Source organism: Pelobates fuscus, chromosome 4, assembly GCF_036172605.1.
Source record: "Pelobates fuscus isolate aPelFus1 chromosome 4, aPelFus1.pri, whole genome shotgun sequence".
NCBI classification, from domain to species: domain Eukaryota; kingdom Metazoa; phylum Chordata; class Amphibia; order Anura; family Pelobatidae; genus Pelobates; species Pelobates fuscus.
The window spans coordinates 389,216,073-389,229,593 of NC_086320.1; the positions used below are offsets into that span (position 1 = coordinate 389,216,073).

Consider the following 13,521-nt stretch of genomic DNA (forward strand, 5'->3'; position numbering starts at 1 on the left):
GTGCACTGTGTAGGTTAGGTTACAGTTAGTTATACTGGGTGGGTTTATATTATTAAAGGAACACTCCAGGACCCCACACACGTTAGATGCACTGTGTAGGTTAGGTTACAGTTAGTTATACTGGGTGGGTTTATATTATTAAAGGGACACTCCAGGCTCCCACACACACGTTAGATGCACTGTGTAGGTTAGGTTACAGTTAGTTATACTGGGTGGGTTTATATTATTAAAGGGACACTCCAGGCTCCCACACACGTTAGATGCACTGTGTAGGTTAGGTTACAGTTAGTTATACTGGGTGGGTTTATATTATTAAAGGGACACTCCAGGCTCCCACACACACGTTAGATGCACTGTGTAGGTTAGGTTACAGTTAGTTATACTGGGTGGGTTTATATTATTAAAGGGACACTCCAGGCTCCCACACACGTTAGATGCACTGTGTAGGTTAGGTTACAGTTAGTTATACTGGGTGGGTTTATATTAATAAACGGACACTCCAGGCTCCCACACACGTTAGATGCACTGTGTAGGTTAGGTTACAGTTCGTTATACTGGGTGGGTTTATATTATTAAATGGACACTCCAGGCTCCCACACACGTTAGATGCACTGTGTAGGTTAGGTTACAGTTAGTTATACTGGGTGGGTTTGTATTATTAAAGGGACACTCCAGGCTCCCACACACGTTAGATGCACTGTGTAGGTTAGGTTACAGTTATACTGGGTGGGTTTATATTATTAAAGGGACACTCCAGGCTCCCATACACGTTAGGTGCACTGTGTAGGTTAGGTTACAGTTAGTTATACTGGGTGGGTTTATATTATTAAAGGGACACTCCAGGTTCCCACACACGTTAGATGCACTGTGTAGGTTAGGTTACAGTTAGTTATACTGGGTGGGTTTATATTATTAAAGGGACACTCCAGGCTCCCACACGTTAGATGCACTGTGTAGGTTAGGTTACAGTTAGTTATACTGGGTGGGCTTATATTATTAAAGGGACACTCCAGGCTCCCATACACGTTAGGTGCACTGTGTAGGTTAGGTTACAGTTATACTGGGTGGGCTTATATTATTAAAGGGACACTCCAGGCTCCCACACACGTTAGATATATTGTGTAGGTTAGGTTACAGTTAGTTATACTGGGTGGGTTTATATTATTAAAGGGACACTCCAGGCTCCCACACACGTTAGGTGCACTGTGTAGGTTAGGTTACAGTTAGTTATACTGGGTGGGTTTATATTATTAAAGGGACACTCCAGGCTCCCACACACGTTAGATGCATTGTGTATTTTAGGTTACAGTTAGTTATACTGGGTGGGCTTATATTATTAAAGGGACACTCCAGGCTCCCACACACACGTTAGATGCACTGTGTAGGTTAGGTTACAGTTAGTTATACTGGGTGGGTTTATATTATTAAAGGGATACTCCAGGCTCCCACACACGTTAGGTATATTGTGTAGGTTAGGTTACAGTTATACTGGGTGGGTTTATATTATTAAAGGGACACTCCAGGCTCCCACACACGTTAGATGCACTGTGTAGGTTAGGTTACAGTTAGTTATACTGGGTGGGTTTATATTATTAAAGGGACACTCCAGGCTCCCACACACGTTAGGTGCACTGTGTAGGTTAGGTTACAGTTAGTTATACTGGGTGGGTTTATATTATTAAAGGGACACTCCAGGCTCCCACACACGTTAGATGCACTGTGTAGGTTAGGTTAGAGTTAGTTATACTGGGTGAGTTTATATTATTAAAGGGACACTCCAGGCTCCCACACACGTTAGGTGCACTGTGTAGGTTAGGTTACAGTTAGTTATACTGGGTGGGTTTATATTATTAAAGGGACACTCCAGACTCCCACACACGTTAGGTGCACTGTGTAGGTTAGGTTACAGTTAGTTATACTGGGTGGGTTTATATTATTAAAGGGACACTCCAGGCTCCCACACACGTTAGATATATTGTGTAGTTTAGGTTACAGTTATACTGGGTGGGTTTATAACACTCCAGGCTCCCCCACACACACATTAGGTGTTAATGCAGACATTCTACTTCCAACTTATCAGTTTTGTCCATATTTGAACAGCGTTGACAGGCTGGACGTGGTTTTTACACACCCAGCCAATATCGCTGTGATATTACTCAGTGACAGGAAGACCATGGCCAATGGATATGATAAAGACTGACAAACTTCATGAAGACAAGGAAGAGAGCCACGGAAATTTAAGGCCACACCGTTAGTCTGGGTGTAAAAAGCCCCTTACCCGCAATCTTTCTAAAAGATAATTCCTTGATAAACACAGTGGTTTCTATTTTTTATTTTAACTTTGTATTGTTGTTTTATGTATAGCAAGGTTAGTAGTTTAACCATTGGGATAACAAGGATCTTATCGCCGTTCCAAGATCTACTATATCAAAGCATTCACTGAGAGGGGTTCAGACCCCCAGCCATGATCTATTGTACGACAGCATTCTCTGAGAGTGGCTCGGACCCCCAGCCGTGATCTATTGTACGACAGCATTCACTGAGAGGGGTTCGGACCCCCAGCCATGATCTATTGTACGACAGCATTCACTGAGAGTGGTTCAGACCCCCAGCCGTGATCTATTGTACGACAGCATTCACTGAGAGGGGTTCGGACCCCCAGCCATGATCTATTGTATAACAGCATTCACTGAGAGGGGTTCGGACCCCCAGCCATGATCTATTGTACGACAGCATTCACTGAGAGTGGTTCGGACCCCCAGCCGTGATCTATTGTACGACAGCATTCACTGAGAGTGGTTCGGACCCCCAACCATGATTTATTGTACGACAGCATTCACTGAGAGGGGTTCGGACCCCCAGCCATGATCTATTGTATAACAGCATTCACTGAGAGGGGTTGGGACCCCCAGCCATGATCTATTGTATAACAGCATTCACTGAGAGGGGTTGGGACCCCCAGCCATGATTTATTGTATAACAGCATTCACTGAGAGGGGTTGGGACCCCCAGCCATGATCTATTGTATAACACCATTTACTGAGGGGGGTTTGGACCCCCAGCCATAGTATAACAGCATTCATGGAGAGGGGTTCGGATCCTCAAACATGATCTACAATCTACCATTTCCAGATAGAATTATTATGGTCTTGCATAATGTACTAAGTAGGCTCTGGGCCTCCAGCCATAGGGCACAAGTGAATGACATCATTTACTTAGAAGGGCCATTCATTTTAAGTGTTTATTCCTGACAAATCTAGTCTAGAACACTTAACAGTAGGATAGAAGTGTCCTAATGTAAGACAATTTTTGTAAAGTCATCAAACTATGAAAGTTGCTAATAGACCGCAGTTACTGTGCTCTTCTCAGTTATTCATTTATCTTAATGTTCAATGCATTGTAACCTGAAGCAAGCAAACTTCTAAAATATCCTTAACCTCCTCTTAATGTATCATCCTGCTCCACAGGAGATTAGATTAATGGAGGTAAGTGGACTGGCACAGCTGTGGACATAAGGAGACAAGCTAGAAGCAGATCAAGGTTGGCGTGTTGAAATAAACAAAACACTGGCAATTTTTGGAGTGAACCCGTTTAAGGGCTGTCACAGTCTGTATTGGTCTGTATCATTTACAGCTACCGAGAACGTTCCCACTCCCAAGGCCGGAGGAGAAATCGATGAAAGTAACAGCTCTCCAATCGGCCTTTAAAGAAAGCTGAAATTCACAATGAAGGGATCCCCGATTGAATTTTTTTCCAGCACACATATAGAGAGTTAATTCTGTGCGTGTTCTGATGCCGCAGAAATGTTGTGTTACACATGAAGCGTTTGCCACACTCTACACACATGTGCGGTTTCTTCTCCGTGTGTGCGAGCTCATGTTTAATAAGAAGGGAGTTCCGGCTGAAGTTTTTCCCACACTCTCGGCAGGTATGGGGCGATTTAGCCTGATGGATCTTGCGATGCCGCTGGAAATCCGAGCTGCGCAGGAAGCTTTTGTCGCATTCTTCACAGGTGTAAGGCCGTTCCCCTGTGTGTGTCCGGTTGTGGATAACAAGGGTAGAGCTGCGGCTGAACCTCTTGCCGCAATCTAAGCAGATGTAGGGTTTCTCTCCACTGTGGATCCGTTGGTGGTTGACCAGATGTGGGTGCTGAATAAAGCTCCTTCCACACTCCAAGCACATGTATGGCTTCTCACCAGTGTGGGTCCTCATGTGCATGGTGAGGTAGGTGCAGCGGCTGAAGCATTTGCCACACTCTGAGCAGGTGTATGGCTTCTCCCCGGTGTGAGATCTCTGGTGGTTTTTATACTCTGAGATCTGGATGAACCTTTTCCCACAGTCATCGCACATATATGGACGTTCTCCTGTGTGGGTTTTCATGTGCCTTAAGTGAGCAGACTTACATGGACTTCCCTTGCCGCAGTCACCGCAGATGAAAGCATCTGATTTAGCCGGCGCCCTTCGGCGTTTCCTTGGAGGCTTCTTTATTTCTAGTTCCTTTACTTGTTTTTTGGACAACTCTATGTGTTTGGGTTCTTCAATAATTTTCTTCTCAATATTTAATGTTGGTTCTGGAGTCCTGAGGCAGGATTTTCTAGATTTCCTCATTCTGGGGGACTTGGCTAACAATAATGATCGGAGATTCCTTCTGGAGCATGTGGAGAAGATTTAGGCACTGTCAGAAGGATGCTATTTCATGGCAAGACCTACAAACACAAACAAATACATTATGAACAGCAATTACAACAAGAGGACGACATTGTCTGGTTTGTGATTGACCGATAGACAGGGACCTGCAGCAGGATGGATTATCTTACTAAATTAATATTTTATAAAGAGAGTATCAAGAGATATACAGGGATAACTATTTATCCTCCACCTGACCTGATTTTTTTTTTTTTTTTACACAAGGCGGAGCTAGAGTCAATCCCTGCAGCCGTCATCACTGATTGGCTGTGTCTGTGGAGGATACTGTGGGCTCGTGGGATCCCACATAGACCTAATCACTCATGTGCAAGACTACCGCAATGGCATCGGGACCATAGAGGACCGAGCTGGATAGAGATTGCCCACAAAGGACTTACCTTTACCTCCACTTCCCCACCAGACCACCAGCGGCGATGTCACTGTTGAGGGACTTACAAATACAGTGCTGCTCCCAATACTCCTGGGCGGCAGCAATAACCATAGTACACATCAGCCCCAATACATACAGTAAAAACAAAAGAAAATAGCTACTTGCACACTAGCCCAAATCCCTGTGTATATTTACATAACTGGAGGTGTTTAGTTACTCCAATGGCCATTAGATGTAAGCTCCCCTGCCTCATCAATGCAAACCTCTTAGGTGAATCCTACACTAACAATTCACCTTGCTAAAACCCTACATACTTATTAACCCTCAATAGGGAACACATGGGGTGAGCGGGAGCATTGTAATGGTTGTGTGATGCAAATAAAAACATTCGAAAATAAGTCCTGCACTCAGACTCACACTACTCCTGGTCGGCAGTAATGACCATAGTACAGCCCTGTAACGGATCCTCTATACTCCGACTGAGTATATCTGTTGAAGAGTCTCCCAGGTCCCGAAGTGAAGCAGTGATTATAGCTCTGGTATACCCAAACATCAGCCAAGACTTGATGAAGGGTACAAGAAGAATGTTTTATTATGGCCCAGTGGCCAGCTAATATACACAGACCCTCAGCATGGGGTCTCCATTCAGTTGTACAGTAAGCCAGCCCAGGCGCCTCTGTGACTGGGAGATAAGAGAGCTAGCTTTCGCACACGTGGCATGTGCCCAAATTAGCTCCTTAGAAATAGTGGTAGCGGTCGGTCACTTTCAGGAGTTTAGAACCGAATAAACTGTTGAACGGTTCCCCGGGCTCATAGGCAGCTATTGTTCACCTAGCTGGTGCGAACATTCCTACTAAACAGAGCTGTCTTGTCGGGAAAAGAAGCAGGCGTCGACGCAAGATGACGGAGGTTCGCACGAGGCTGTATCCAGCTTGGAGTTCCATACGCTTGATGACCAAGCGCCGCTGCCTGTGTTCATGTGACAAGATGGCTACAGTTTTCCACAGCACGTGTTGTTCAGTTTTACGGGGTTAGTTTGTAGTTAATGAGCCAGGGGGGTGGTTGGTGTTTGGTAGATTGGAGCTCCCAAACTGGGGAAACGTGAATGAGGTTCAGGGAACATAATATAAGAAATAGAAGGGAAATGTCTGAGGCACAGGGAAAATAGTGAGTTTGTCACAAGCCCCAACACAAACCTCCAGTTATGGAAATATACACAGGGATTTGGGCTTGTGTGCAAGTCGCACTTTTCTTTGATTTTCATTGTATGTATTGGGGCTGTGTACTATGGTCATTGCTGCTGCCCAGGAGTAGTGGGAGTTTGAGCGCAGGACATGTTTTTGTATCACACAGTCATGTTACAATGCTGCTGCCCACCCCATGTGCTCTCTGTTAAGGGTTATTAAGTATGTCTCTGTCTCAGAGTTTGTCTACCTGAACCTGAGAGAAGCAAGGTGAATTGTTAATGTAGGGCCCGCCTAAGAGGTTTGCCTTGTCGCAGGTGTGATTCCATCTAATGGCCACTGGAGTGATGCTAAAAACCTCCAGTTAAAGGACCACTATAGGCACCCAGACCACTTCAGCTCAATGAAGTGGTCTGGGTGCCTGGTCCCTCTAGTTTTAACCCTACAGCTGCTATGTTTACCTATGGGTTAATCCATCCTCTAGTTGCTCTGACAGCTGCTAGAGTTGCTTCCGCAATTCAAGACGCCAGCGTCCATAGGAAAGCACTGAGTAATGCTTTCCTATGGGTGGTTTGTGAGTGCGGCTCTTGCAGCCATGCATATTTGGCGCTGACGTCGGAAGAAGGAGGAGAGTTCCCCAGCACAGAGGGAGCCCGGCGCTGGATTGAGGTAAGTGGTTTTAACCCCTTCAACCCAGCAAGAGGGGGGCCCTGAGGGTGGGGGGGGGGGGGACCTAAAGAACCTATAGTGCCAGGAAAACGAGTTTGATTTCCTGGCACTATACTGGTCCTTTAAGTAAATATGCACAGGGATTTGGGATAGTGCACAAGTAACTTCTTTGGTTACTGTGGAGGGTGGCCAATTCGGAGGGACTTCCTAGAGAGCCACCATGTCCTTTTGTTGCGATGTTGTAGGTCAGGTCACTATTACTATAACACCATTTATAAATCGCCAACATATTCCACAGCGCAGTCCCTTAATCCCTCTGTGTCTCATTCAGGTTCTTCAGCTAATTTAAAGTAACGCGCCAAGCACCATAACTACTTTGCCTCTTCAGATACAGTGAGAGAGATTAGCAAACTCCCTCCTCGCACCCTCAAACCATCTCCCTCCCGCCCCTCCTCCAAGCACCCCCAAACCATCTCCCTCCCCCCTCCTTATCCAAGCACCCCCAAACCATCTCCCTCCCCCCTCCTTATCCAAGCACCCCCAAACCATCTCCCTCCCCCCCTCCGTATCCAAGCACCCCCAAACCATCTCCCTCCTCCTCCTCCATCCAAGCACCCCCAAACCATCTCCCTCCTCCTCCTCCATCCAAGCACCCCCAAACCATCTCCCTCCCCCCCTCCTCCTCCTCCATCCAAGCACCCCCAAACCATCTCCCTCCCCCCCTCCTCCTCCTCCATCCAAGCACCCCCAAACCATCTCCCTCCCCCCTCCTCCTCCTCCATCCAAGCACCCCCAAACCATCTCCCTCCCCCCCTCCTCCAAGCACCCCCAAACCATCTCCCTCCCCCCCTCCTCCTCCTCCATCCAAGCACCCCCAAACCATCTCCCTCCCCCCCTCCTCCTCCTCCATCCAAGCACCCCCAAACCATCTCCCTCCCCCCCTCCTCCTCCTCCATCCAAGCACCCCCAAACCATCTCCCTCCCCCCCTCCTCCTCCTCCATCCAAGCACCCCCAAACCATCTCCCTCCCCCCCTCCTCCTCCTCCATCCAAGCACCCCCAAACCATCTCCCTCCCCCCCTCCTCCTCCTCCATCCAAGCACCCCCAAACCATCTCCCTCCCCCCCTCCTCCTCCTCCATCCAAGCACCCCCAAACCATTTCCCTCCCCCCCTCCTCCTCCGTCCAAGCACCCCTAAACCATCTCCCTCCCCCCCTCCTCCATCCAAGCACCCCCAAACAATCTCCCTCCCCCCTCCTCCATCCAAGCACCCCCAAACCATCTCCCTCCCCCCCTCCTCCATCCAAGCACCCCCAAACCATCTCCCTCCCCCCCTCCTCCATCCAAGCACCCCCAAACCATCTCCCTCCCCCCCTCCTCCTCCATCCAAGCACCCCCAAACCATCTCCCTCCCCCCCTCCTCCATCCAAGCACCCCCAAACCATCTCCCTCCCCCCCTCCTCCATCCAAGCACCCCCAAACCATCTCCCTCCCCCCCTCCTCCATCCAAGCACCCCCAAACCATCTCCCTCCCCCCCTCCTCCATCCAAGCACCCCCAAACCATCTCCCTCCCCCCCTCCTCCTCCATCCAAGCACCCCCAAACCATCTCCCTCCCCCCCTCCTCCTCCATCCAAGCACCCCCAAACCATCTCCCTCCCCCCCTCCTCCTCCATCCAAGCACCCCCAAACCATCTCCCTCCCCCCCTCCTCCTCCATCCAAGCACCCCCAAACCATCTCCCTCCCCCCCTCCTCCTCCATCCAAGCACCCCCAAACCATCTCCCTCCCCCCCTCCTCCTCCATCCAAGCACCCCCAAACCATCTCCCTCCCCCCCTCCTCCTCCATCCAAGCACCCCCAAACCATCTCCCTCCCCCCCTCCTCCTCCATCCAAGCACCCCCAAACCATCTCCCTCCCCCCCTCCTCCTCCATCCAAGCACCCCCAAACCATCTCCCTCCCCCCCTCCTCCTCCATCCAAGCACCCCCAAACCATCTTCCTCCCCCCCTCCTCCTCCATCCAAGCACCCCCAAACCATCTTCCTCCCCCCTCCTCCTCCATCCAAGCACCCCCAAACCATCTCCCTCCCCCCTCCTCCATCCAAGCACCCCCAAACCATCTCCCCCCCCTCCTCCATCCAAGCACCCCCAAACCATCCCCCTCCCCCCCCTCCTCCTCCATCCAAGCACCCCCAAACCATCCCCCTCCCCACCCCTCCTCCATCCAAGCACCCCCAAACCATCCCCCTCCCCACCCCTCCTCCATCCAAGCACCCCCAAACCATCTCCCTCCCCCCTCCTCCATCCAAGCACCCCCAAACCATCCCCCTCCCCCCCTCCTCCTCCATCCAAGCACCCCCAAACCATCCCCCTCCCCCCCTCCTCCATCCAAGCACCCCCAAACCATCTCCCTCCCCCTCCTCCATCCAAGCGCCCCCAAACCATCTCCCTCCCCCCCTCCTCCATCCAAGCACCCCCAAACCATCTCCCTCCCCCCTCCTCCATCCAAGCACCCCCAAACCATCTCCCTCCCCCCTCCTCCATACAAGCACCCCCAAACCATCTCCCCACCCCTCCTCCATCCAAGCACCCCCAAACCATCTCCCTCCTCCTCCATCCAAGCACCCCCAAACCATCTCCCTCCTCCTCCATCCAAGCACCCCCAAACCATCCCCCTCCCCCCCTCCTCCATCCAAGCACCCCCAAACCATCTCCCTCCCCCCTCCTCCATCCAAGCACCCCCAAACCATCTCCCTCCCCCCTCCTCCATCCAAGCACCCCCAAACCATCTCCCTCCCCCTCCTCCATCCAAGCACCCCCAAACCATCTCCCTCCCCCCTCCTCCATCCAAGCACCCCCAAACCATCCCCCTCCCCCCTCCTCCATCCAAGCACCCCCAAACCATCTCCCTCCCCCCTCCTCCATCCAAGCACCCCCAAACCATCTCCCTCCCCCTCCTCCATCCAAGCACCCCCAAACCATCTCCCTCCCCCTCCTCCATACAAGCACCCCCAAACCATCCCCCTCCCCCATCCAAGCACCCCCAAACCATCCCCCTCCCCCATCCAAGCACCCCCAAACCATCTCCCTCCCCCTCCTCCATCCAAGCGCCCCCAAACCATCTCCCCCCCCCTCCTCCATCCAAGCGCCCCCAAACCATCTCCCTCCCCCCCCCTCCTCCATCCAAGCACCCCCAAACCATCTCCCTCCCCCCTCCTCCATCCAAGCACCCCCAAACCATCTCCCTCCCCCCTCCTCCATACAAGCACCCCCAAACCATCTCCCCACCCCTCCTCCATCCAAGCACCCCCAAACCATCTCCCTCCTCCTCCATCCAAGCACCCCCAAACCATCTCCCTCCCCCCCTCCTCCATCCAAGCACCCCCAAACCATCTCCCTCCCCCCTCCTCCATCCAAGCACCCCCAAACCATCTCCCTCCCCCCTCCTCCATCCAAGCACCCCCAAACCATCTCCCTCCCCCCTCCTCCATCCAAGCACCCCCAAACCATCTCCCTCCCCCTCCTCCATCCAAGCACCCCCAAACCATCTCCCTCCCCCTCCTCCATCCAAGCACCCCCAAACCATCTCCCTCCCCCCTCCTCCATCCAAGCACCCCCAAACCATCTCCCTCCCCCTCCTCCATCCAAGCACCCCCAAACCATCTCCCTCCCCCTCCTCCATCCAAGCACCCCCAAACCATCTCCCTCCCCCCTCCTCCATCCAAGCACCCCCAAACCATCTCCCTCCCCCTCCTCCATCCAAGCGCCCCCAAACCATCTCCCTCCCCCCCCCTCCTCCATCCAAGCACCCCCAAACCATCTCCCTCCCCCCTCCTCCATCCAAGCACCCCCAAACCATCTCCCTCCCCCCTCCTCCATACAAGCACCCCCAAACCATCTCCCTCCCCCCTCCTCCATACAAGCACCCCCAAACCATCTCCCCACCCCTCCTCCATCCAAGCACCCCCAAACCATCTCCCTCCTCCTCCATCCAAGCACCCCCAAACCATCTCCCTCCCCCCCTCCTCCATCCAAGCACCCCCAAACCATCTCCCTCCCCCCTCCTCCATCCAAGCACCCCCAAACCATCTCCCTCCCCCCTCCTCCATCCAAGCACCCCCAAACCATCTCCCTCCCCCTCCTCCATCCAAGCACCCCCAAACCATCTCCCTCCCCCTCCTCCATCCAAGCACCCCCAAACCATCTCCCTCCCCCTCCTCCATACAAGCACCCCCAAACCGCCCCCCTATACTCCCCGGTTCTCCCCTCTTACCCGGCTGGCTCCCGGCACTGGCAGAGCAGGCGGAGCCGCGCGGAATGCTGGGACATGGAGTCCTGCAGCCCCCAGACACGGCTCGGCCACCTGCACCCGGAACTACAACTCCCGGCAGCCCCCGCGCCGTAACTACTGCATCCCCTGAGTGACAGACAGGCTGAGCAGACCAACATCCGGGTCACAAGGGGTTAATCAGTGACAGAGAGGTGGATTGGCCATTCAGGGGTTAATCAGTGACAGAGAGAGGAGGATTGGCCATTCAGGGGTTAATCAGTGACAGAGAGAGGAGGATTGGCCATTCAGGGGTTAATCAGTTATAGAGAGAGGTGGATTGGCCATTCAGGGGTTAATCAGTGACAGAGAGAGGAGGATTGGCCATTCAGGGGTTAATCAGTGACAGAGAGAGGAGGATTGGCCATTCAGGGGTTAATCAGTGACAGAGAGAGGTGGATTGGCCATTCAGGGGTTAATCAGTTATAGAGAGAGGAGGATTGGCCATTCAGGGGTTAATCGGTGACAGAGAGAGGAGGATTGGCCATTCAGGGGTTAATCAGTTATAGAGAGAGGTGGATTGGCCATTCAGGGGTTAATCAGTTATAGAGAGAGGTATTTGGGCCATTCAGGGGTTAATCAGTGACAGAGAGAGGTGGATTGGCCATTCAGGGGTTAATCAGTGACAGAGAGAGAGGAGGATTGGCCATTCAGGGGTTAATCGGTGACAGAGAGAGGTGGATTGGCCATTCAGGGGTTAATCAGTGACAGAGAGAGGTGGATTGGCCATTCAGGGGTTAATCAGTTATAGAGAGAGGAGGGTTGGCCATTCAGGGGTTAATCGGTGAGAGAGAGAGGTGGATTGGCCATTCAGGGGTTAATCAGTTATAGAGAGAGGAGGATTGGCCATTCAGGGGTTAATCGGTGACAGAGAGAGGAGGATTGGCCATTCAGGGGTTAATCAGTTATAGAGAGAGGTGGATTGGCCATTCAGGGGTTAATCAGTTATAGAGAGAGGAGGATTGGCCATTCAGGGGTTAATCAGTTATAGAGAGAGGTGGATTGGACATTCATGGGTTAATCAGTGACAGAGAGAGGTGGATTGGCCATTCAGGGGTTAATCAGTGACAGAGAAAGGTGGATTGGCCATTCAGGAGTTAATCAGTGACAGAGAGAGGTGGATTGGCCATTTAGGGGTTAATCGGTGACAGAGAGAGGTGGGCTGACCATTCAGGAGTTAATCAGTGACAGAGAGAGGAGGATTGGCCATTCAGAGGTTAATCAGTGATAGAGAGAGGTGGATTGGCCATTCAGGGGTTAATCAGTTATAGAGAGAGGTGGATTGTCCATTCAGGGGTTAATCAGTGACAGAGAGAGGTGGATTGGCCATTCAGGGGTTAATCAGTGACAGAGAGAGGTGGATTGGCCATTCAGGGGTTAATCAGTGACAGAGAGGTGGATTGGCCATTCAGGGGTTAATCAGTGACAGAGAGGTGGATTGGCCATTCAGGGGTTAATCAGTGACAGAGAGAGGTGGATTGGTCATTCAGGGGTTAATCGGTGACAGAGAGAGGTGGATTGGCCATTCAGGGGTTAATCAGTGACAGAGAGGTGGATTGGCCATTCAGGGGTCAATCAGTGACAGAGAGGTGGATTGGCCATTCAGGGGTTAATCTGTGACAGAGAGAGGTGGATTGGCCATCCAGGGGTTAATCAGTGACAGAGAGAGGTGGATTGGCCATTCAGGGATTAATCAGTGACAGAGCGAGGTGGATTGGACATTCAGGGGTTAATCAGTGACAGAGAGAGGTGGATTGGACATTCATGGGTTAATCAGTCGTGGAGAGAGCAGGATTGGCCATTCAGGGGTTAATCGGTGACTGAGAGAGTTGGATTGGCCATTCAGGGGTTAATCGGTGACAGAGAGAGGTGGATTGGCCATTCAGGGGTTAATCGGTGACAGAGAGACAAGGATTGGCCATTCAGGGGTTAATCAGTTATAGAGAGAGGAGGATTGGCCATTCAGGGGTTAATCAGTGACAGAGAGAGGTGGATTGGCCATTCAGGAGTTAATCAGTGACAGAGAGAGGTGGATTGGCCATTTAGGGGTTAATCGGTCACCGAGAGAGGTGGGTTGACCATTCAGGGGTTAATCAGTGACAGAGAGAAGAGGATTGGCCATTCAGAGGTTAATCAGTGATAGAGAGAGGTGGATTGGCCATTCAGGGGTTAATCAGTGATAGAGAGAGGTGGATTGGCCATTCAGGGGTTAATCAGTTATAGAGAGAGGTGGATTGGCCATTCAGGGGTTAATCAGTGACAGAGA

General features: G+C 51.5%; 1 protein-coding gene across 1 annotated transcript; it reads right to left on the reverse strand.

Moving 5' to 3' along the window:
* Positions 1-2,317: 2,317 nt before the first annotated feature.
* Positions 2,318-11,263, reverse strand: LOC134609279 (gastrula zinc finger protein XlCGF17.1-like). Its single transcript, XM_063452937.1, has 2 exons — positions 11,202-11,263; positions 2,318-4,706 (listed from the first exon to the last, which is right to left on the reverse strand). The coding sequence occupies exon 2, from the start codon at positions 4,606-4,608 to the stop codon at positions 3,721-3,723; it is 888 nt and encodes a 295-aa protein (XP_063309007.1). The 5' UTR covers positions 4,609-4,706; positions 11,202-11,263; the 3' UTR covers positions 2,318-3,720.
* Between the last annotated feature and the right edge of the window lie 2,258 nt (positions 11,264-13,521).

What these genes read in the sequence shown, in the direction of transcription:
- LOC134609279 (XM_063452937.1), bottom strand. Translation starts at nt 4,608, where the DNA reads ATGAGGAAATCTAGAAAATCCTGCCTCAGGACTCCAGAACCAACATTA.